The sequence below is a fragment of the Engystomops pustulosus genome, chromosome 3, assembly GCF_040894005.1.
Source record: "Engystomops pustulosus chromosome 3, aEngPut4.maternal, whole genome shotgun sequence".
Taxonomy (NCBI): domain Eukaryota; kingdom Metazoa; phylum Chordata; class Amphibia; order Anura; family Leptodactylidae; genus Engystomops; species Engystomops pustulosus.
The window spans coordinates 52985405-53009092 of NC_092413.1; the positions used below are offsets into that span (position 1 = coordinate 52985405).

Here is a 23688-nt window from a genome sequence, read left to right on the forward strand (position 1 = left end):
TCGTTTCTCTTCGATCTGGGATGTGTGGGTAACAGCCCAGACTGCTTCGGGAGAGGAGGAGGGATAGCTCTGTATCTGTGAGGTGTAAATGGGTGGTTGAATGTGTGTTCTTTGCCTTGGGGAGGGGGTGCCTCCTGTGGGGAAACTATCTCTCTGTTGTTGCATCATTGGCTGCTATTTTCATGCTGATAGCCTAATTTTCATGATTGTAGCTTGTACTTCACTGAGGCGGATGTTTGCCTCTCTGCACTGTTGTATTATTGGAAAATGAAAATACGATACAAAAAAAAAAGTTATGGCTTTTGGAAGATAGGAATGGAAGATGGAAATGCAAAATTGCTAAAAAATAAATTTTGGTTTTGAAGAGGTTAAGCTCTTTTTTGATTTGGATTTTTCATTTTAGAGATTGTAATATTGTTCATGTTCACTGCTCTGTTATTCAGTTTGCTTCTAGCTGTTTCTAGCTTCTTCCACATTCTTGATAGGAGAAACGAAACTGAATCCTGATTTCAAGGGTGACGTCAGTGAACAGATGACATAGGAGGCTGGTTTAATCCTTTTCCCGTCCCAAATGTGGGTGTCTCAATCTGAATTAACCCCTTGAGCACTAAACACTGATTGAAGAATGCTGATTCACTCTTATATACCAGAGAGGAAAGAGTGCAAAGGGACGTGGCCTTCCTTCACTCATTTTACAGCCACCTCTCCTGAAACCTAAGGCATGCAGAGTGTCTTGGGTGAACACAGAAGACAGGTGAGACTTACGGGGGTTGATATTGGTTGCAAGTGTAACACTTTGTTTATTAATAATTGTATTAACTATGCATCATGTAGATGTCATGTATTCTGTAATACAACCTACAAATCAAAATCAGGGCTGAATATCACCCTAGGGATAAAGTTTGATTAATGTTTAATCACCTGAGCACCAGGACAAGATAGCCGGTGACATAGTCCCTCTATGGAGAGTGGCAAGCTTTACTGCTGTCTTTCCTCTTATATCCCTGCATACATTATTCCAGAGAAAGATTTTATTTTATAAAAGAGCTGTGCTGCAAGGCGGTGGTGATATATTTAACTGATTGTACAAGTATATTTTTGGAGAGGAGATTGAGTAATAGCTAACTTCACTCAAAGGTGTTTTTCTGAGCTATGGTTTCAGGGAATCCCTGTTTAGCCAATAGTTGGAGGACCTGTAGTTACATATATCATAATATCTATGTTGGTTAAACACCTTGACATGTTGTCAGCCATCAAAGGGTACATTCACATGGCCGTCTTGGGGGGATGTATATGTGCCCGCATATACGTCCCCATAGACAGCAATGGCAGCCCGGCAGCAGTAAGGTGCCACACAGTATGCACTGCGCATACTCTATCTTTCCCTGTGTGTGCGGCCGTGCGCCACTGTTCTCAATGGAGGGGTGAAGGGTCACCTCCTCCTCTCCAGCGCACATTGGTATGCCGGGCAGGCATATGGCTGTATGAATGTACCCAGAGTGTATCAATTAAGTATATATTTTTTTGGCAAGGGCATATCCCTCTGTATACTCAAATAGTGTAATATGTCCACCTGTTCCTCCCCCTGAAAGCAGGAGGAGGAGTGAATCCAGGGATATATTAAAATTAGTCTTTATTCACACAACGGGGACCTGAGACAAAATGGATTGTGTCAATAAAGACTACTTTTAATATACTCAGGGATGCAGTGCCTCATTCCCCATTGTTCAGTAACCTTGTGTACGCACTACTATATCTAGGAAATGTGTCTATCTATGAAAATGCACCGCTTGCATGCAATGTTTATATCTGACAGCTTCCTTTACATGGTATAGAACCTTTATAAACGTCATCAAAGGTGCGAGTCTCTCCAATTATATACAGGCACTTGAAACCAATAAGCTTCACTTGATTTCCATGCGCTCTCTCTCCACTTCTATCTCTCCATCCCTGGGTGAGTACTCGTCTTTTCCAGACGCAGATAACGGGGACGGGCCTTGGCCTGATCACATATTTCTATGGAAACACATGCGATCAGTAACCAAAACCTGGTGTATTAAAACAACGCAAACACAACGCTAGCGGTACGTGTAACCGCACCTGTGAAGGAAAACGTGATGTTTTGGACCCCGGAGGGGTATGCATGATCAATTAGTTATCCTTTTATAGACACTCCCAGAACACACAGGTTCTGGAAGGCGCAGGAAGTGATTTAGAGCTGTGCACACAAACTCCATATTTGGCACAACAATAAATCACAATGGCTGAAAAAAACCTTTTACTATCCTAATTGAAACAGAACCTTGTCAATCCAAGTAAGCCACCACCAGCTCTCTTTTAATATATGCCCGGTCCATAACAGGATTATATAGGGTGAGGAATCAACCCTGTAGCCTGTAATAAACCGAGACACGGACATGGGAATTCGTGGATCGAGATAAAAGAGCAACATAGGTTAAATTTTATATTTAATTTAATATTTTTAATATTTAACGGCACACTAGACAAACACCACACACAATAGATATATATATATATATATATATATATATATATATATACAGTTAAGCAGAGTACAAAATATGCAGGTAGAACTACAAGTATAAGTATGCAGTAAGTTAGTTACCTTCTATGTGAGCCTAATGAAACGTATAGTCCACACCTTAAGATCCTTCCTGCACTTGATGGTAAATGGTTTCCCAGAAAAAAAGACAATGGGCATCAGGGGTGCTCTGAATATATTAGGTGCAGACACACCTCTGCACAATCACAGGAGGGTTCTTAGGACCCTCCTACCTGGTATTAATTACAGAACCTTGGAGAAGTTCTATCTTCTCAAGGGGAAGTCATAGGGGCTCATTTACTAAGGATGAAAAGAAGTGCTAAGGGTCCCTGAAGAGCAATTTCGACAAGTTTCCCAGCGATTTCTGTTTTGCGCCGCGTCGCGCCGGGGATTGTGTCGCACGCAATTGGATCTTGGCGCATTGGCGCCGGCTTGCACGCGACAGAAATCGGGGGCATGGCCGTCGGACAACCCGACGGATTCGGACAACGCGCAAGATTTAACATTTAGAGTTGGGTCGCAAGACACGCACTTACAAGCACCAGGGAGAAGAAGGTGAACCCCGGGGTATCTCGGCGGGGAAGCAACGGATGCAGGAACTCGGGCCCACGATCTTCATGAATCATGCCGGACTTCATCCTCGTCGGACCGTCCGAATCGGGGATCGTGACTGGATCAGGTAAGTAAATTTGCCCCATAGTGTCATGGTTCTGGTCTCATTAGATCCGGGTGAATCCCTGAATCACATTGGTACCAAACCTGACCCATTTGTTATGGTTCCATTCAGAGATATTTGTATCTCGGTGTACAAGAATGCTAGAATCTAGTGAGTCATAGCTATGCAATCCCCTGGCTATACTGATTCCAAAAATGTATTTGCCCTTGGGCTGAGATGGAGCACAACTCCATAACTGCCCATAACCAACATATTGATCTGGGATTTTTATAATCCTTTGTCTGTTGCCAGATAAAATGGAGGGAATCCTCTGAAACAGACAGTGCCAGTGCGGCTGTGAAACTTGCAACATCCCCACCAGGGCCTAGCCTTTTCTTGGGGCATGGAGGTAGCCGGGGCCCAGAATACCGGAGTGGCTGGCGGTTGCGGCCTAGGCACGCTAGTGTCATGGTGCCTGGTATGGGGACCGGAGGGCTGTCCCACAGCCTGGCGGGTCTCCAGCAGGTGGTGTATGCAAGAAATGATATAGAGGGAGAGGCTGATGTACTGGTTCTCCCTGGGGCAGCCCTTAGAGTCTGTAGTATGTGTCCCTGGTAGATGGATGGGACGCCCTTGATGGTGATACAGCCGTAGCAGGGACCCAACAGAGGTAATGTTGTGCATAAAAGTAACTTACAGTTCTTTATTCAAACCAACGGTAACAACACGCCAAACGATTCTGTACAAATGCAGTACTGGAGTGATCTTGGAGAAGGAACCTCAGGAGTTGGGTCACCAGCCTGGATGCAGGGGCAGGCTGGGATGTATCTGTGTCCAATGCTGGAAGCTGCAGCTTTGTCCTGTTTGTCCTGTGTCACTCTGTGTGTAGTTGATGAGGCCTAGGAGGCCTGTGAGCAGAGCATGTGCTCTGAGGTGGTGCTTCTCAGTCAGAAGCTGGGTCTCAACTCGCTCTGTTCTAACTCCTCCCCTGACTAAGGGTCTAGTTCAGTGATGGCGAACCTTTTGGAGACCGAGTGCCCAAACTACAACCAAAATCCACTTATTTTCCCGTGAAGTGCCAACATGGCATTTTAAGCAGTAACTTATTGCTACCTGTTCTTCCACAATATTCAATTGTATCGGCCCCCTGAGGCCACCAAACAGTTGAAAGAAGGAGGGCACATTCATACCTCGTTGTAGCTTCTCTCCAGGGTCTCTCTGTAGAGGAAAAGTGGTTGGTCCAGCAGGGGGACCTCCAAAGATATTGCAGTTCTGTCCACACCTTCTCACTTTTCCCGCAGTTCCTAACAGCCAATGAAGTGTTGCTTTAAAATAGCGCTGAGAGCAGCATCTCTTAAGTTGCCTGGCTCATATTTGGTGAACTCCGTCCTGAGGTGATGGTCTGAGTGCCCACAGAAATGGCTCAGAGTGCCACCTCTGGCACCCGTGCCATAGGTTCGCCACCACTGGTCTAGTTAATCCCTGGTCAGGTGGTCTCCTCCTCCAATAACACTCCAGTTCACAATTAGGTGCAATGAGGCATATCATTGGATGATAACATTAACAGTCAGATCAGCATAACCCTTGCCTATCTAGGCAGTATCTACCTCTGCTCAATTACCTCTATATGTACTGGGTAGTAAAAGGGCTTATTCGCAACTACTCCTCAAATTCCTTTGAGGTTAAACCTCCTGTTGATTTTGTGACTCTTCTAGCTTTAACTCAATTAGGCTATTTGGTATGAGGCTGGAGAAAGTAATGGATTTGTGCAAATACTGAGGGATATATAAGGCCATATTTATCACAGCACCCTTGGCTGTGAATATAGCCTAACACAGCTAATTATAATAGCACTGATGCATGCCATGTTTTAGTAAGTCGAAACAAAACCTTACCCTGTACCTAACTCTACTCTCTTGTGTGTTCACACCGGACAATACCCCCCTCACTGGCACATATACCATACTGTATATATTGCCCCCCCTAGTGGCCTCCACATATCTTAAAGTAAAACTGTCATCAGCCATAACCCCTTCCCCCACACACACACACACACACACACACAAGCCATATACACTCACCGGCCACTTTATTAGGTACACATGTCCAACTGTTCGTTAACACTTAATTTCTAATCAGCCAATCACATGGGGGCACCTCAGTGTATTTAGGCATGTAGACATGGTCAAGACAATCTCCTGCAGTTCAAACCGAGCATCAGTATGGGGAAGAAAGGTTATTTGAGTGCCTTTGAACGTGGCATGGTTGTTGGTGCCAGAAGGGCTGGTCTGAGTATTTCAGAAACTGCTGATCTACTGGGATTTTCACGCACAACCATCTCTAGGGTTTACAGAGAATGGTCCGAAAAAGAAAAAACATCCAGTGAGCGGCAGTTCTGTGGGCAGAAATGTCTTGTTGATGCCAGAGGTCAGAGGAATATGGGCAGACTGGTTCGAGCTGATAGAAAGGCAACAGTGACTCAAATCGCCACCCGTTACAACCAAGGTAGGCAGAAGAGCATCTCTGAACGCACAGTACGTCGAACTTTGAGGCAGATGGGCTACAGCAGCAGAAGACCACACCGGGTGCGACTCCTTTCAGCTAAGAACAGGAAACTGAGGCTACAATTTGCACAAGCTCATCGAAATTGGACAGTAGAAGATTGGAAAAACGTTGCCTGGTCTGATGAGTTTCGATTTCTGCTGCGACATTCGGATGGTAGGGTCAGAATTTGGCGTCAACAACATGAAAGCATGGATCCATCCTGCCTTGTATCAACGGTTCAGGCTGGTGGTGGTGGTGTCATGGTGTAAGGAATATTTTCTTGGCACTCTTTGGGTCCCTTGGTACCAATTGAGCATCAGTGCAACGCCACAGCCTACCTGAGTATTGTTGCTGACCATGTCCATCCCTTTATGACCACAATGTACCCAACATCTGATGGCTACTTTCAGCAGGATAATGCGCCATGTCATAAAGCTGAAATCATCTCAGACTGGTTTCTTGAACATGACAATGAGTTCACTGTACTCAAATGGCCTCCGCAGTCACCAGATCTCAATCCAATAGAGCATCTTTGGGATGTGGTGGAACGGGTGATTCGCATCATGGATGTGCAGCCGACAAATCTGCAGCAACTGTGTGATGCCATCATGTCAATATGGACCAAAATCTCTGAGGAATGCTTCCAGCACCTTGTTGAATCTATGCCACGAGGAATTGAGGCAGTTCTGAAGGCAAAAGGGGGTCCAACCCGTTACTAGCATGGTGTACCTAATAAAGCGGCCGGTGAGTGTAGATCGTTGTATATGCTTTATGTAGTAATTTGATGCAACCATTCTGTTAAAATACACTTTTACTAACCCCCTTAATAAAGTCAAGGAGGCTAGGGAGCTTGGTCATAAAGTTAGGGCTCATTCAGATTTTGCAAAAAATGTGGAAGTGTGATGTCCATGTTCAGTCCATATTGTATCCGTTTTTTTTTAGTCCATATCTCATCCTTTTTTTTTTTTTTTGCTGCAATTTTTTCTCACTCCCTTCACATCCGTTTAAATAAATGGATGAGTGAACAGATGCATAGGAATCAATGCGTCAGATTGGCATTCGCATAAAATGCCCGTCTGAATGAGCCCTCAAGCTACTGTACCTCCTCACATACCTTACACTCATAACCTGGTCCCCTACATGACTTCATCCTCTTCTTGTGGTGCGTCCATGAGGTTGGCCCCTGTCCAGCAAGTGCCAAGTCACATTGCAAGAGCAGGATTGTTAGCCAGCAGGCTAGCTGATAAGTGCTCCTGCTATGCGGTATGTCTCAGCACATGTGTGGTGTGCCAGTTGGGGATATGCAGGGTTGGTGCAGAGCTCACAAGTACGCTGCATAGTCACCTCTTTATAATGCCCCCTTTTAAACCATAGTACATCATGTTTGACTATTGGCTAAAAGTTCCATTAACTGCAATTTGTGTATAGCCTATACCAGTGGTGGCGAACCTATGGCACTGGTGCCAGAGATGGCACTTGGAGGCCTCTCTGTGGGCACACGGGTTGTCTCCCATGGCATCTTCCTGCAGTCTCAGGCAGTCCAAGTAGTGCCCTGCTATTTTAAAGTGACCCATCCTGTGCTGATTGGTCCTGTCCGAAGAGTGATAAGGTGTGGACAGGGTCGGATTGGAGCTCCAAAATTCTGGTAGCAATAAGTTTGTTACTGCCTAAATTGCCATGTTGGCACTTTGGGAAAAGCTAGTGTTTTTTGGGTCTCATTTTGGGCACTCAATCGCTAAAAGGCTCCCCATCACTGGCCTATACTGTTCTTCAGAATACAGGGACCTAATTACAGGTTGCAGAAGCCCATAACACCAGCAGTGCAAATCTGCCTTTCTGCCTTTTCTATGCATTTGCATTACAGTATAATTGTGTGTTATAACTTACTCTTGCTCCCTGACAAAATCCTGGGGTAGTCACAGGGGCTGGACTTTGGTTTAGATGCATTTCAAAAAACAACATTTGGCTTGTCTGTGTTACTCCTCAGAGCTCAGCCCCCACCTTTGTGCTCCTGTCTAGCTCCTCCTCCTGCTTCTTCTCAGAGATCACAGCCTGGTGAGCTGACATCAGTGGGGGAGGGACAAGCTGTACAGGTGCGCAAACATGGAGACAGCCTGCAGCTCTGACAAGTCACATGTTGTTTTTTGAAATGCATGCAAACCAAAGTCCAGCCCCTGTGACTACCCCAGGATTTTGTCATGGAGAAATAGTAAGTTATAACACATAATTATATTGTAATGCAAATGCTTAGAAAAGGCAGTGAGGCGTTTTTGCACTGCAGGTGTCATGGGCTTTTAGAATCTGCGTTTAGTGAAAAATGAGGTCCCTGGTTCCCTTTAAAGGACATCGACCATCAGTAAACTGTGTCCTAATAAGAAGTTCTACATGACGCAATTGCGGAAATATAAAGTTATAATTACCCTGGGCCCTCAGGCTACGTCACCTCAAGTGCCTCAGGGAGCCTCATATTTTAATTTATGCACCCCCCCCTCCCCCATTGTGCTAGTGGACCTACCCGGTCTCAACCCCCCAATAGTGCATAGAGCAGCGCACAGGTGTAACCAGAAGGGGGAGCGGGAGAAGTGCATAAATTAAAATACAAGGCTCCCTGAGGCGCTCGGGTGACATAGCCTGAGCGCCCCAGGGTTATTGGCATAACTTTTATAACTCTTTATTTCCACAATCGCGGCATATAAAGTTAGAATAAAAGCAGTCCTGAGGAAAGATGTTCCTTAGGAACTTCTTATTATGACACATCTAACATCAGTAAACTTACGGTATGTGTCCTTAAAGAACACCCGTTAGAACACTAGTTAGACGGACCTTTCTGCCCACTTTGACCTCTGGTGAAGCCTTCTGGATACTTTAATTTAGTCCCAAGATGCATTGATTGGCTGTAAGGTGTCTGCAAAGAAGTTTTATTAATAATCCTTGTTCCCTTAAGAGCACAAAATTTTAAAATCCAGTTGTCACAGGGGCAAAAAAAAAAGTTGTCTGGGGTTACAAGGATCAAATATACCAGTTCTGACTTGCATACAAATTCAACTTAAGTACAAAAAGTACTAAAGAACTAGTATCTTGTATGTAACCCGAGGACTACCTTTATATTGATCTCTACCATAATAAAAATTTGCCCTAAATTAATATTCAATGTATTTGATATTGTGCTTTCACATGAAAGATACATATATATTTTTTGTTTTTCATATTACCAGCAAAGCAATGGAGAACTATAAAGGAAAGCTACTAGAGTTCTGTTTACAAAATGACATGTCACGACCTAGGTTTGAAATACCTGAAGAAAATGGACCACCCCATAATCCCACGTAAGTTTTTATAGGATTCTTTTAGCAGGTAGTGTTACTTGAGGTAACTTCCATGTTTCAGATCCTTACATGTTTTACTTTTAAAGGAAATCTAGCACGATTTTAATTTTATGAACCGTATCGTAAATATGTGGATACATTAATAAGAAGTTTTAATAAGAAGGTTATAAAATTAACTTTTAAATAAAGCACAAGTGTTGTAGGGGGCATCAGCGTAGCTCCCTTGGGCACTGGCTCTTACATGTCTGAAGTATATTCACATTACCCATGTTTTGGTGAGTCATGGGGGGCAGCAGCCTGTGTGTCTATGTGTATGTACTCCCTCCCCTGTCTGCTCCAGGGTCAGAAGTTATGAGTTCTCCTTGTGGAGAGGTGGCCATTTAAGGCTGCCTTGAAGGCTTGTGGAGACCCAAAGCCATAGATGCTTTACTAGGGAATTTTGGAAAGTATGCAAATAAGTTTTCCAAGGTGATAAATGGAAAACAATGCCTCGTTTTGCTACCTTGAAAGGCAGCCCCCTAAACACCAAGTATGACCTACAAGAAGTCTAATAGCATGACAGGGGATTAAGCCAAACCAGAATATCTATTCCAGAAGGAACAGACTCCCATCTGTAGACAGCACTGTGTTGAACTGGTTGGATCTCCTCAGCACAGCATAGGAAATTGGATTGGCTATGTGAAAGGCTATTGACTAGGGTCAGAAGGTAAGAGTTCTCCTTATGGAGAGTTGGTCAATTAAAACTGCCTTATAGGGGTGTGGAGACTTTAAGTCATAAATGCTCCACTAGGGAATTCTGGGAAGTATGCAAATATGTTTTCCAAGCTGTTAAATGGAAAACAATTCCTCCTTTTGCTACCTTGAAAGGCAGCCTCCTAAACACCAAGTATGACCTACAAGAAGTCTAAGAACATGGTCTGGGACTCAGCCAAACCAGTATACGGTATCTATTCCAGAAGGAACACATTCCCAACTGTGACAGCGACAGCGCTGTGTGGAACTGGTTGGGTCTCCTCCATGCACATTACAGGATGTGGGCAAAGGTGAGGGAGCAGGATGATTGTGGAGGAGAGGAGACATACACAGACTGAAGCTGCTCTCTCTACTTTCTATGGGGATCACCACATGCTGCTGGCAGGGAGCCAGGTAATGTTAATTCTACTTAAATAAAATTTTAATTACCATATATGCCTATATATTCACCAGTTGCAAATAATTAATTTTCTTGTGTATAGAAACGATATATTCTACCTAGCAAAACCATTTAAATGTACAGTATTCCCAACTGTTCCAATACTGCATATGACATATTTTTCAAAATATTTTACATTTAAAATTTTTACCCTTAAAAATAGATGTCTCTCCAATTTGGTGTTAAGTTAAAACCTCCCCCTACCTTCCAATTTATTTTAACTACAGACTGAAATGAAAGTCTTTGGTAGTATTCATCATGCCTTGCACAACTATTTTCTGGCGTACAAGGCTTGAAAAAGTCTCAAAGCTGGATATTTTCGTTTGGAGTGGGATAGCGATGCCCTGGTCAGCCAAATTTACTGGCGCAGATTATAGCTGAGCCAGGTCAGTACGTTAGTTTTAATAAACTTTCACTAAGATTCATAAGATCAAATGTTGTCTAGATAAACTTCCTTTAAACAAAGATGAGGCTGAAAACTCATTTATAATGTCAAAACGTTTAATGACATAGCTTCCTGCCAATTAATTCTAATTCTATCATTTGTATATTTTTATATATATATTTAAATAAAAGCATATTTTCTTCTCAAGATTTATATGTCAAGTTTTTATTGATGATAAAATGGTTGGACAAGCAACAGACAAGACAAAGAAGTCTGCTGAACACAGTGCTGCAAAAATAGCTTTGCTTGCCATTGGAAATCACAAAATTAAAGTGAGTTTTCTTTTTTTTTTTGCTTGCATTTTGCACTCTGTATGAGGTCAATATAACTACTGACAACCACTGACCTAGAAATGAAAATGTAGCTAAAAGGGGTTGGCCATTCATTACAAACTTTACTAGAGGAATGACCCTGTGGAGTGCAGGCAACTTTTACCAGTGTAAGTACAATATGGGCAGAGACAATTCTCGCCTTTATGCTGCTTCAGGCAAAAATTAAAAATGCCCCCCCCCCCCCCCCCCACTTCCTCACACACTAGTAGTCAGTCATTGACACAGACATAGGTGACATCCAGTACCTAGTGATTCTCTGCTCAATAAAGAAGAGGACTTCATCACAATTTGTTCCGGACATGAATTATCATTGCTGATTTCACAGTCAAAGGTCTTCAGCTCCATACAGCACATTGCGACCCTAAAAAAAGTCACAGTATAATGGAGCATGTTTCTAAATAAATATTATCCTCACAACACAACTCAACACACTATTTCCTACATAAAACATCCTTTATAGATATATTTATATCCTTTATATTATTTATATCCTTTATGTATATACCCGAGTATGAGCCGAGTTTTTCAGCACAAAAAATATGTTGAAAAAACCTCTGTACTCACCTTTTCGATGCCCACCTGCAGGTCCTCTTCTGTCTTCAGCTCTGGCCAGCCTTAAAAAAAAAAACCAAAACCGCTGTACTCACCTTTCCGGCCCTCTTTTGTCTCACCTTGCGGTCCAGTCACATACACTATGATATCAGCCACCTGCTGACATCATAGTGTGTGCCGATGGCGATCCATCTCTGCCTTAAGTAAAGTTTCCTTTTGAGCTAATTGAGCCTTTCTAACCTTGTTCAATCTAGAAGCAAGCTCAATAAAGCGTCCCCGTGTCGCCGATTTATGTATAAGTTCAAAGCTGTAGTAGTGTCGTCTGTTGCTCTGTCCCTAAAAAAAATATGCAATTCAGCTTCTATCTCTTTACAAATTACTGGGTCCGAGAGGAGAGACACATTCATTCTTCATCCAAACCCTCCTGGTTTGTACAAGGTGCTAGCAAAAAGAACAAGAATCGGGTCGTTTAATTATTACAATTTTTATTTAAAATTAAGCTTCCTTTTTCTGGTTTATCATTTAAAGCTGCGGTGTCCAATTGCCAGGGAGCAGCTAGAAACTTAAAAAAGAAAGGTACTTGCCTTCGGCACTCCTCTTCACTCCATGGCTATGACTTTATCTCTCCTCAGGTTCCAGGTAGTGTGGCCAGAGGCAAGTCTCTGCTATCTGCCAGCGCACACCCGCCATGGCTATGACATGGCCGTGTCGCCGGTTCATGACATAGTGGGGGTCATTTACTAAGGGCCGTTTTACAGACGTGTCACCCGAATATTTCCGATTTGCGCCGATTTCCCCTGAATTGCCCTGGGATTTTGGCGCACGCGATCGGATTTTGGCGCATCGGCGCTGGCATGCACGTGACGGAAATCGGGGGGCGCGGCCGAACGAAAACCCGACGGATTCGGAAAAAACGCAGCATTTTTAAAAAAAAATGTGTTGCGGAGCTTGCACTTACCTTCACTCAGCCCGGCTCGGTGTATTCCAGTGCGTTCCGGGGAACTTCATCGTTGAATCTACTGGCATAACTAGAACATACAACTATATAAACAGTATATAGACCCGACATTTTAATTATATACAACCTCATATAAAGCCCCCAATTTTATTAAAATCCTGCTTCCTATATAAAGCTCGGACCCAGTTTAAATGCATACAGGGGCAGATTTATCAAGTGTCTGAAATTCAGAATATTTCTAGTTGCCCATGGCAACCAATCACAGCTAAGCTTTCATTTTACCAATGCTCATGAATATTTTAAAGGGGAGCTGTGATTGGTTGCCATGGGCAACTAGAAATATTCTGACTTTCAGACACTTGCAAAAATCTGCCCCACCGTTTCCCATATAAAGCACCCAGATTCATATTCAGCTTCCATATACAGATCCCCACCCCAATTATATTATATACACCCCCCCCCCCTTCCCATATTGGTATTGTTATCCAGCCGCAATATACAGCTCCCCTCCCTTACATTAAATACAGCTCATCTCCCCATGGTTATATTATATACAGCCACCTCTCTGTTTATATTACATACAGCACCCCCAGTTACATTATATACCTCCCCCCATTTATATTATAGGCTTATATTATATGGTATCTAGCCTCTCCCCAGTTATACTATATAAAGCCCCTCCCATATCGATATACCGCTTCACCCTCAAATTATATTATATACAACCCTGTGTCTTTAACACATAGATGCAATTTATTTTCCTGGTGGGTAATTTAGGGGGCCCTTGGCAACCAAATCACCCACCTCATAAACTGATATTCTGCCATCCCACTCAGGGCTTTGCAAACTTGTGCCTGAGGTGAGATCCTCCTGTTGCCTCATGGCAGACGTGAACCTCTATCTTACCACGTCTCATCAGTGTGGATGAATTCACTGCAGGCTAACCTGTGGTGATTTATAGTTGCAGCATAGTGGATGGGATTTAAACTAATGCAAAAAAAACGCAGACTAAGGAATCTCCAATACAAAGTGATTTGTGCTTTGTGTTGTAAATCAGTGGTATGTCAATATATATTACAAAATAATGTTTGCTTTGGGTATATCTACAGTTAATTCTCACTTATGCCTCATGCCTATCTTAGAGGGGGTTTGGATGAATTATTAAAAAACCAGAGTTTTTTTTTATAAATACATACTTTTTATATCGCTTTTATTTTGTAGGAGCTTCCAGAAGTTTTCATATTTGAGTCTGATACCAAAAATTCTTCTCAATCCGGCAGGTATGAATTTATTTAAGGTTTAAAAATTAATATACTACTAGAGATGAGCAAGTATACATCGCCTGCTCGATAACGAGCTTTCACTTTACGAAACACCGTGAAGAACAGTGAAGAACACAGTGAACACAGGATCATTTAAGTGAAGAACACAGTGAAGAACACATTGCAGATGTTTCCGTACATCTGCTAATTTATCCGAAGACACGAGTGAGGAAAAGTGTTCTTCACAATAGTATGTGAAGAACAATATGTCTTCCAGGAGTTTCTCAATTACATTTTTAGGGACTTGCTATATTCCTGTGTTGTGGTTTATCTCGACAATATCCTGGTGTTCTCTCCGGATTTTGAATCCCACTAATCCCACTAGTTTTTGCCCTCTTAGGAGCCAATTGACTGTACGCCAAACTTGAAAAGTGCCAGTTTCATCAGAATAGTCTTCCTTTCCTCGGCTATATTATCTCTGACCGGGGTCTACAGATGGATCTTTCTAAGTTGTCTGCGGTTCTTCAATCTGGGCTTTGCAAATTATTACCAGCAGTTTATTCTGTACTACTCCTCCCTTGTATCTCCTTTTGTGGCATTCAGCAAGAAGGGTGCCAATCCCCAACTCTGGCCTCAAGCAGCTGAAGAGGCGTTCTCTAAATTAAAGTCTGCTTTTGCCTCAGCCCCAGTTCTCACATGGCCAGATACAGAGAAGCCTTTCCTCCTGGAAGTTGATGCCTCCTCTGTAGGAGCAGGAGCAGTGCTTACCCAGAAAGGGCCCAAAGGCCAAACTCTTACTTGCGGTTTCTTTTCAAAGACTTATTCCTCTGCAGAGAGCAATTACTCTATTGGAGATCAGGAACTATTGGCAATAAAACTTGCCTTAGAAGAATGGCGCTATCTTCTGGAGAGCGCGCATTTTCAGGTCTGCATCTTAGAGATCACAAGAACCTCCTCTATCTCCAGACTGCACAGCGACTCAATCCTCGACAAGCCTGTTGGTCTCTCTTCTTTTTCTATTTCAATTTCCTTATCCATTTCTGTCCGGCTGAAAAGAACATCAAGGCTGACGTCCTCTCTCATGCCTTGGATGTCACTGGGGACGAACCGGAGACTCGGCATGTCATTTCTCCTGACCGACTGGTTGTGGCCGCTCCAGTCGACCTTTGGCAACTACCTCCTTGCAAGACCTACGTCCGACCTGCTCTACGCAAAAGGATTCTGACTTGGGGACATTGCTCACGTGTGGCAGGGCAACCTAAGGTGCAGAGTTCTTCCGCCCTCATTTCCCATTTCTATTGGTGGTATTTCTATTCCTGGGCTCCTGCACTTCCTGTGCCCGAAATAAGCCATCTCGTCTGAAACCGTTCTTTTTCAGCCAGCTGCCCATGGACCAACGTGGCTATGGACTTTATCACGGACCTTCCACCTTCCAATACAGTCATCTGGGTGGTCCATTTTGTTCCTCTGCCAGGTCTGCCGTCTGCTCCACGCCTTGCCAGCCAGTTCTTCCATCACATCTTCCAGCTTCATGGACTTCCCCAGCATATCGTTTCTGATCGGGGGGGGGGGGGGGGGGTACGTTTTTCTCTAAGTTCTGGCGTTCCCTCTGTATCCAGCGGAATTCTCTTATAACTCTCTGGATTCAGCATCTGCGGGCTCTGCTCCATTCCTTATTATTTATAGACTGCATCCTCACCCTCCTCTTCCTCTACCTGTGTCCTCGGACGTCCCTGCTGTTTAGGAGTTGGTACGGGATCTGAAGTCCTATTGGGAGCAGACTCGCCTGTCCTCGCTACAGGCTTCTGCCTGAACCAAGTTCCAGGAGACGCACGCCTCCTCCAATCTTCTCTCCAGGTGACAAAGTCTGGTTGTCCTCCAGGTATGTCCGGCTATAGATCCCTGGGTACTTGGTCCACGATTCCTGGGTACTTTCAAGGTGCTCAGCCGCATCAATCCTGTGGCCTATAGGCCGCACCTTCCTCCCACCAAGTGCTTCCCAAAATCTTTCCATGTATCTCTACTCAAGCCAGTGATCCTGAAATGCTTCTCCTGGCAAGTTCTTTCTCCTGCTCCTGAGGCCGATTCCACCAATGTCTTTGAGATAAAGAAGATCCTAGACATGAAGTGGTTCTTATTGGTAGACTGGAAGGAGTTCGAGCCTGAGGAAATATATTGGGAGCCCGAGGACAATATCCTGGATCATGATCTCCTGCAGAAATTTCTCCGGGTCAAGAAAAGGGGTTGGCCGAAGGCCGGGGTACTGTCACGGGCGCTCCCGCGACCCATATCGCAGGTCATGCCCTGCCAGTGTAGCGTCCGTGCTACTCGCCTATCCCCTTTCCTGTTCCGACTCCCGTGGCTGTGTGCGCGTGACTCCTAGGGCGCTTCTGCCGGCTCGTGAGACAAGTTTGTTTTATACAAAAGTTTATGGAAAAATTTAAATTTCTTTGAAATTCACAAACATCTTTTGTATTCATGAGGATTTCATGCAGATTTTTTCTGGAAATTATGGGGCACATTTACTTACCGTTTACTTTACCGTCCTGCACAATCCCCAAAAGTGCATTGTCTGACCGGAATGCACATCTGCTGCGATTCATAAAGATTGTGCGCCCGATATCCTGCATCTGTCGTTTTCCCGCTCAGGTCCGCCAGAGTTCACCTTCTTCTTCCTGGTGTATGTAAGTGCTTTGTCTTGCCACACAAATTCAATCGTAAATCCCGCGCTCAGTCCGAATAAGTCAGATCATCTGATGCCCCCCGATTTATCGCATGAAAGCCAGCGTAGCTGCGCCACAATCCGATCACGTGCGACACAATCCCCAGTTAAATACCTGTCACAGCGGTGAAAATCCGATGGAAGTCTGATCTGCGGACCCTTAGTAAATAAGCCGCTTATGTCTCCTGAACATGGCCAGATGCTGTGCAAGGTAACATTCCTTTGAATGATGTTAATTTATATTTCTGTTTTTTAGTGTTGGTGGTGACATCGGTGGTAACAGGAGGTTTTCTGAAAATGGATTACCGGTAGCTGATTCAACACCTTCAACTTCTGAGGTATTTCCAAACAAATGTAGTGGAAGAGACTGGACATCTGCAGGAAAGTGTTTTCCCTTGAAGACATTTATAATACTATTAGTACACTACTATGATAGGTGAATTCAGTTTACCGTATATACTCGAGTATAAACGATGTTTTTCAGCACAAAAAATGTACTGAAAAACTTCACCTCGGCTTAGTACTTTTTTGACAATTTTTTTATTGAGGAAAAACCAGGTCATTTTTAATTTGCCCCCCCCCCCCCTCAAAAAAAAACCTGTAATAGTTAACTTAGTAAGTCGACCCTGTTTTTTTTACATATTTATATAATGACTATTAAAGAGAACCTACCATTTAAATTAACCCACCCGAAATAAATACTTCACAAAAAATAAAATGATTAATAAGCATAATTTATCCCTAAATGGTTCCTTTCTATGTAACACTGTTAAAAAAAAATCCATTGGTAGAATTATATGCAACTCACCTGAGGTGAGTCTAATGATATTAATGGGGTTCTGCATATTTAATTTATTTGCATTGCCCTTGTTTCTGATTGACAGGTTTCACTGCTAGGATGGGCGGCACTGTGGCTGAGTGGGTAGCACTTCTGCCTTGCAGCACTGGGGTCCTGGGTTCGAATCCGACCCAGGTCAACAACTGCAAAGAGATTGTATATTCTCTCTGTGTTTGCGTGGGTTTCCTCCGGGTCCTCCAGTTTCCTCCCACACTCCAAAAACATACTGTTAGGTTGTTTAGCTTGTGACCCCCAAGGGGACAGGGACCAGTTTGACATGCTTTGTTCAGCACTGCGTAATCTGTAGGTGCTATACAAATAAAGAATTATTATAGGAGATGCTGCTGTATGGAACTAGTACTTAGGGACCATCTGCCAGTGTACAACTACAAACATATACAGATCTGTTTACTTAGTATTAGGGGTAGAAAAAGCTTTGTCAAATGTTTAACACGGTGCCTGTTACATCATTAAGCATGTCATGCTTAATGTGACCAGGGTGATGTCATCTAAGGTCTTTTAACCAGTAATATTTGCTTTACTCATTTGCTTTTAAGATTAACATCTACTTCATGCATGTATCTTACAGCATATGTCTCTATGGAGAATGGGGAGGAGTAGAAGTCCATGCAGGTTTGCTGTGATCAGATACATGCATGAGGTAGACTTTGCTAATGTTACAGGGTAAAGAACATTAGGATGACATCATTCTGATCACATGACTTGGAGTGTTTAATACTGAGGAAGAATATGGCATGAGGAGGAGTAGATGGGAGCGATGCATGTCAGATTAGAAAAAATAGGGCTGAAACAATGTTGTTTTTTTCTCTCAGTGCTTCATTTGTCTCCTTGCCTGATGAAGAGGCCTATGTGCCCTGAAAGCTTGTAACAATTTTTTTCCCTGGTTAACCAATAAAATTATAATTTCTTAAGCACTTTTAACATTTAACAAAAGGTAATTTTTATTTTTCTTGGCTACCCGGCAATTCTACACTTTACTCAACATATATATAGATTGTCATAATCCTAGCCCCACATACCTCAGTTTCTCTCCCCTCCCATACATGAGAAGACAGACATCTGCTGGCTCTGCCCCTTCATCTGTGAGGCCTGAATGCCCCCTTTAATTCGGCCCTGTGTAGATTTCTAGAAGGAATAGCAGAGGAACAATAAGAAAGACTTATATAAAAAAAATGTTCAAGTATATTTTTTCACTAAGGATGCAATTATCTCGGTCAGCGGTGGTGGCCGTTTCTCTTCAAAAATGTTGTACCATTTTGAAACCTTTTTTATATAGCTTGTTGTTATGCTGCTTCTGATGTACATCTAACAGCCCATTGATGTCACATCTCTCTGCTTTTCTATTTCTTTAAAGTGTTAAAGAAAATCTACCATCAAAATAAAGCAAGAAATGCATGGGCATTTACTCATAATCTTCTTATATTTGTTATCCATGGCCTCATTCCTTATAAAATCAACTTTTAAAATTATGCTAGTAAAACTGAAAAGCACTGGGGTGTAAGAGCACCTCTGTGCTGCAGATTCACATGCTGTTACAATGAGCAGAGCATCTCCCAACCACCTGCTCTCTCCCTCCTGTGTGGGCATTTAGGCCTTTACCCCAGTACAGAGTTCACCAAACAGGACCAAATCCATCAAATCTTCCTGCAGTCCTAGGCAACTTAAGAGATGCTGCTGTCAGTGCTATTTTTACAGCAACACTTCATTAGCTGGTGCTGGACCCACCATTATTCCTGTACAAAGAGACACTGGAGAGAAGCAACAATGATAGTCTGAATTTGCTTTACTTCTTTCAACTGTATTGGTGGCCTCAGGGGGGCCAATTGAAAGAAGCGGTAGAACAGGGAGCAATAAGTTACTGCTTGGATTTTGGTTGTAGTTTGGGCACTCTGACATAGATCATCCTAATTGGTACTGCAATAGGACAATCAATCTCAGATGCATCTGCTCAGTAGGGAGATATCTTCTTGCCAGCCAGTTTTACCCCTTAATTTCTGCAATCAAGCGTGATTTCAGCAGTCAGACAGACAGAGGGTACATGGAACATGCAGATCGTCACTTGTGCCCGGCACTGAAGCCAGAGCTACTGTGCATGTGCAGAGCTCAGGCGGGGCGCCAGATTCATCTTGGCCACGTGCAAGTAGGGAGGGATTGCTAAGGCTCAGTAGCCTCTCTGGAAAATAAGTATATTAGATAAAATAACTGTGGATTAACCCCTTAATGACCGCCGTATAGGGATTGTACAGCGGTCATTAAGGGTACTTCTTCTGATACGACGCCTTTCTCCGGCGGCGCATCAAAAGAAGATTTTGGGACATTGGGTCTTGCAAGTACTGGTGTCGGGCTGTGATGTCACAGTCCAGACCCGGCACTAAAACCCGGTATCGGAAAAACTCTGATCCCGGGTGTTTAACCCCTTAAAATAGGAAAGGACTGCACGTCACTCCACAGGGTGTGCAAGAGGATGCTCAAGTAGGATGCCAGTCCGTTAAGTATAATAATAATAAAACACTTGCCACTCCATTTGATGATTCAAAAACACAGAATTTTACTGGTGTACAAAGTTTCGGTCTTAACTATAGACCTTCTTCAGACACGGATTGCAAGGTGTGGAAGAGGATGATGATGAGCCGTGAGAGGCAGTAGAAAGAGCAGCAAGTACTGCTGAGGAGAACAGCCTCAGCAGTTTCTCCTCAGCAGTACTCGATGCTTTTTCTACTGCCTCTCGCCGTATAGGGGCTCATCATCATCCTCTTCCACACCTTGCAGTCCGTGTCTGAACTGGACTATAGTTAAGACCGAAACGTTACATGAATTTCGATTGTCATACTTTGTACACCAGTAAAATTCTGTGTTTTTGCATCATCAAAGGGAGTGCCAAGTGTTTTAACCCCTTACACGCTGCGGTCAAGCATGACCGCGGCGTGTAAGCGTGTCCCACGTGGATTGGACCCCCCCGGTGTGCTTGTGGGGGATTCGATCCCTCCTGCTGCAGTCCCGGGTTCCGGCAAGTGACCCGAGGCTGCCGGCAATCCTTTACGCCGGGTTCTTCCTTCCTGGCAGGACCCTGCTGTAAGTAACTGAGCATGTACACTGCACTTAGACTGTACACTGCAATACAAGTGTATTGGAGTGTAAAGGCTTGAACAAGCGATCGGATGATCGCTTGTTCAAGCCAAAGGATGGAAAATGTAAAAAAAGTAAAAAAAAAAAAAGATTAAATCATTTTATAATAATAATTAAATAAAGCCCCATAATCTCTCGTTACACATATAATGCAAATAAAGTATATAAAACACAAATTTTTTTTTACATATTTGGTATCACCGCGTCCGTATTAATCTGTACAATAAATCTAAATCAATATTGAACCCGCTCGGTGAACGTCGTAAGAAAAAACACAAAAAACTTCCTGTAACATACAATCTTTCATCAAAAACCATCACAAAAAATGTTCTAAAAAGTGATTTAAAAAAGCTACGTTCCCTAATATGATACGACTGAATAGAACAACCTCTTTTTGCAAAAAATAAGTCCTCAACCAGATCTGACAACAGAAAAATACAGAAGTTATGGCCCTGAAAAGTTGTCGATAGTAAAATGCGATTTTCTCCAATATTGGTTTTGCTCAGTAAAATTGAGCAAAGATAAGAAAAACTATATAAATGAGGTATCACCGTAATTGTAGTGAACCAGATAATAAAGATAAAATATCTTTATTCTTTATTACGTTACGGTGAACGGGGGGAAAAAAGTACTAAAAATTAAAAATAAAAATTTGATGATTTTGTTTGTGACCCCTTGAAATAGTTAATAAAATCTCATTAATAAGCTAAAGACCCCCAAAAATGAATTATCTATACATTGTATCTCATCTCGTACATAATAAGCCCTCATATGTTCACATTAACAAAAAGATAAAAATGTATAGCTTGTACAATGTGACAATACAAATCTGCTGTGAATAGCGCTGCTTTGATCCTATGCTCGGCTGTGCACCCATACAGCAGATTACCACCACATATGAGACATCTCTACACTCGGGAGAAATTGGGCATCAAACGCTGCAGAGCATTTCTTCAATTAATTTATTATGAAACTGTCAGTTTTGGCCTATATTAATGTATTTTCCAAAGAAATTCAAAAGTTTCTAAATTGCAGGTCCATATTGTTTTAAACCATGTGAAACACTTAAGGAGTTAATAGACTCAATAGAAGTTGTTTTATATACGTTGAGGGGTGAACTTTTTATAGTGGGGTAATTTATGGGGTTTTACTATTATTTAGGCCTTTCAAAGTAACTTGAAAGCTGAGTTGTCCCTCAAAATGTGAGTATTGGCAATTTTCATGAAAATAAGAAAAATCGCACCAAAAGTACTGCGCCTCATAACATCCTAGAAAAATGAGAGGACGCATAAAATATCATCTCAACGTAAAGCAGACATTCCGTAAATGTTAATGATCAAGCTTTTTGGGTAGTTTTACTTCCTGTCTGGAAAGCAGAACCTTTCAAACTTGGAAAATGAAGAATTTTTACAAACTTTTGCAAAATTTTCACTTTTTTTCAGAACGAAACGCAAAACTTATCACTTAAATTTTACAACTAACATGAAGTACAATGTGTCACGAGAAAACATTCTCAAAATCACCTGGATATGTTAAAGTGTTCCGAAGTTATAACCAATTATAGTGAGACATGTCAGATTTGAAAAATCGAGTCTGGTCATTGAGCTGAAAACTAGTGTCGGTGATAAGGGGTTACGTAAGAAATTGTTATAAAGTTAGGGAAGGATAGTTTGGGGCTTAGGATATTAATGGGAACCTGCCATATATAATAGGTAGATTTCTGATGTTAGGTTACTTCAATATAGTTAAAATGTGGCCTTATTGAAGTCTCAAGTCTGAATTGTGCATAATAGTTAGGGAACTATTATACTGGTGTATAAGAATGCATATTATGTTCAAAATGTATCTGAAGAAAATTAAAAAAACATGCTTCATATATTTCTGCTAAATCTTGACTATAATAGTAACTTACATATTTTAACTAGGGGCAATCTTATCGAGATCCTATGACCTTATTACATGAATTCTGCCAAAGGCAAAAATGGACAATTGCCTTAAAGGATGGAGACACAATTGGCCCACCCCATAATCCTCAGTAAGTTAACCATTATGTTTATTTGATGATTACTAGAGATGAGCGAACACACACGAATACTTCGCCCGCTCGAGAAAATGGCATGGCGGCCAGAAACCGAGCCAATCACAAGCCAGGAGACTCTGCACTCCACCCAGCATGACGTGGTACCCTTACACGTCGATAGCAGTGGTTGGCTGGCCTGATCAGGTGACCCTGGAATAGACTAGCCCAGTGATGGGCAACCCTTTGAGCTTGGCGTGTCAAAATTCGCCAAAAAAACGAGCATAACTCGGGTGGTGTGTCACCTTTAGAAAAAAACCCTAATTTTGTGATATTTAGAGTTTAAATAACAAATATGTGTAATCATTTAATTTACCTACTTAGTGACTTCTTTGTTAATCTGTCAGTTGATTTCTTTTGTTGGTCTTGCTGTTATTTAACTTGTGTGGGGTGCCATGAACTAAGATAAGTGAGGGGGAGGGGGAATTCTTCCAGTGATGGCGAACCTGTGGCAGTACAGCGACAGCCCCCCCCAGTATAGTCACAGGGCCCCCCCCCTCCCCAATATTGCCATATGGCCCCCAGTATAGTCACAGGGCCTCCCCCACTCCCCAATATTGTCGTAGGGCCCCCAGTATAGTCACAGGGCCTCCCCCCTCCCCAATAATGTCATAGGGCCCCCAGTATAGTCACATGGCCTCCCCCCTCCCCAATATTGTCATAGGGCCCCCCAGTATAGTTACAGGTCCGGCCCCCCAGTATAGTTACAACCCGCCGCGCCCCCCCCCCTCCCCCACCCACCACCAGTATAGTCACAGGGCCAAATCACAACCCTCCACATCAGTAGATAAAAAATATATATTTACTTAGCATGTGCAGCAGCCGCGGGCCGGAATGCAGCGACTTAGTGAAGTGCAGAGTGCTGGTGCGATGATGTCACCGCGCAGGAAATCAGACGCCGCCGGGGAGAGGTATTTTGTGCTCCGCTGCGGGCTGACTCTATTTCTCATCCCGAAACGTGGGACATAGGGGCCAGGAGCAGAGGCTGGAGCTGAGTGGGCTGCAGCAGGCACAGCACAGGTTGCCGGGGCTGCTCTGTCTCCACGCTCCTGCGGAGTGCGCGGCCTCCGCAGAG

General features: G+C 43.1%; 1 protein-coding gene across 2 annotated transcripts in view; it reads left to right on the forward strand.

Moving 5' to 3' along the window:
* The first annotated feature begins 424 nt into the window (after positions 1-424).
* Positions 425-23688, forward strand: part of EIF2AK2 (eukaryotic translation initiation factor 2 alpha kinase 2) — a 79563-nt gene continuing 56299 nt past the window's right edge. Inside the window, exons 1-6 of one of the 2 annotated variants that reach the window (XM_072140808.1) lie at positions 430-754; positions 8978-9088; positions 10874-10997; positions 13789-13847; positions 16808-16889; positions 22462-22571. In XM_072140808.1, coding sequence (XP_071996909.1) covers positions 8985-9088; positions 10874-10997; positions 13789-13847; positions 16808-16889; positions 22462-22571 — 479 coding nt within the window. In that variant the 5' untranslated portion in view covers positions 430-754; positions 8978-8984. Of the gene's footprint in view, positions 755-8977; positions 9089-10873; positions 10998-13788; positions 13848-16807; positions 16890-22461; positions 22572-23688 lie in introns of both variants that reach the window. The other variant, XM_072140809.1, reaches the window with a different exon arrangement.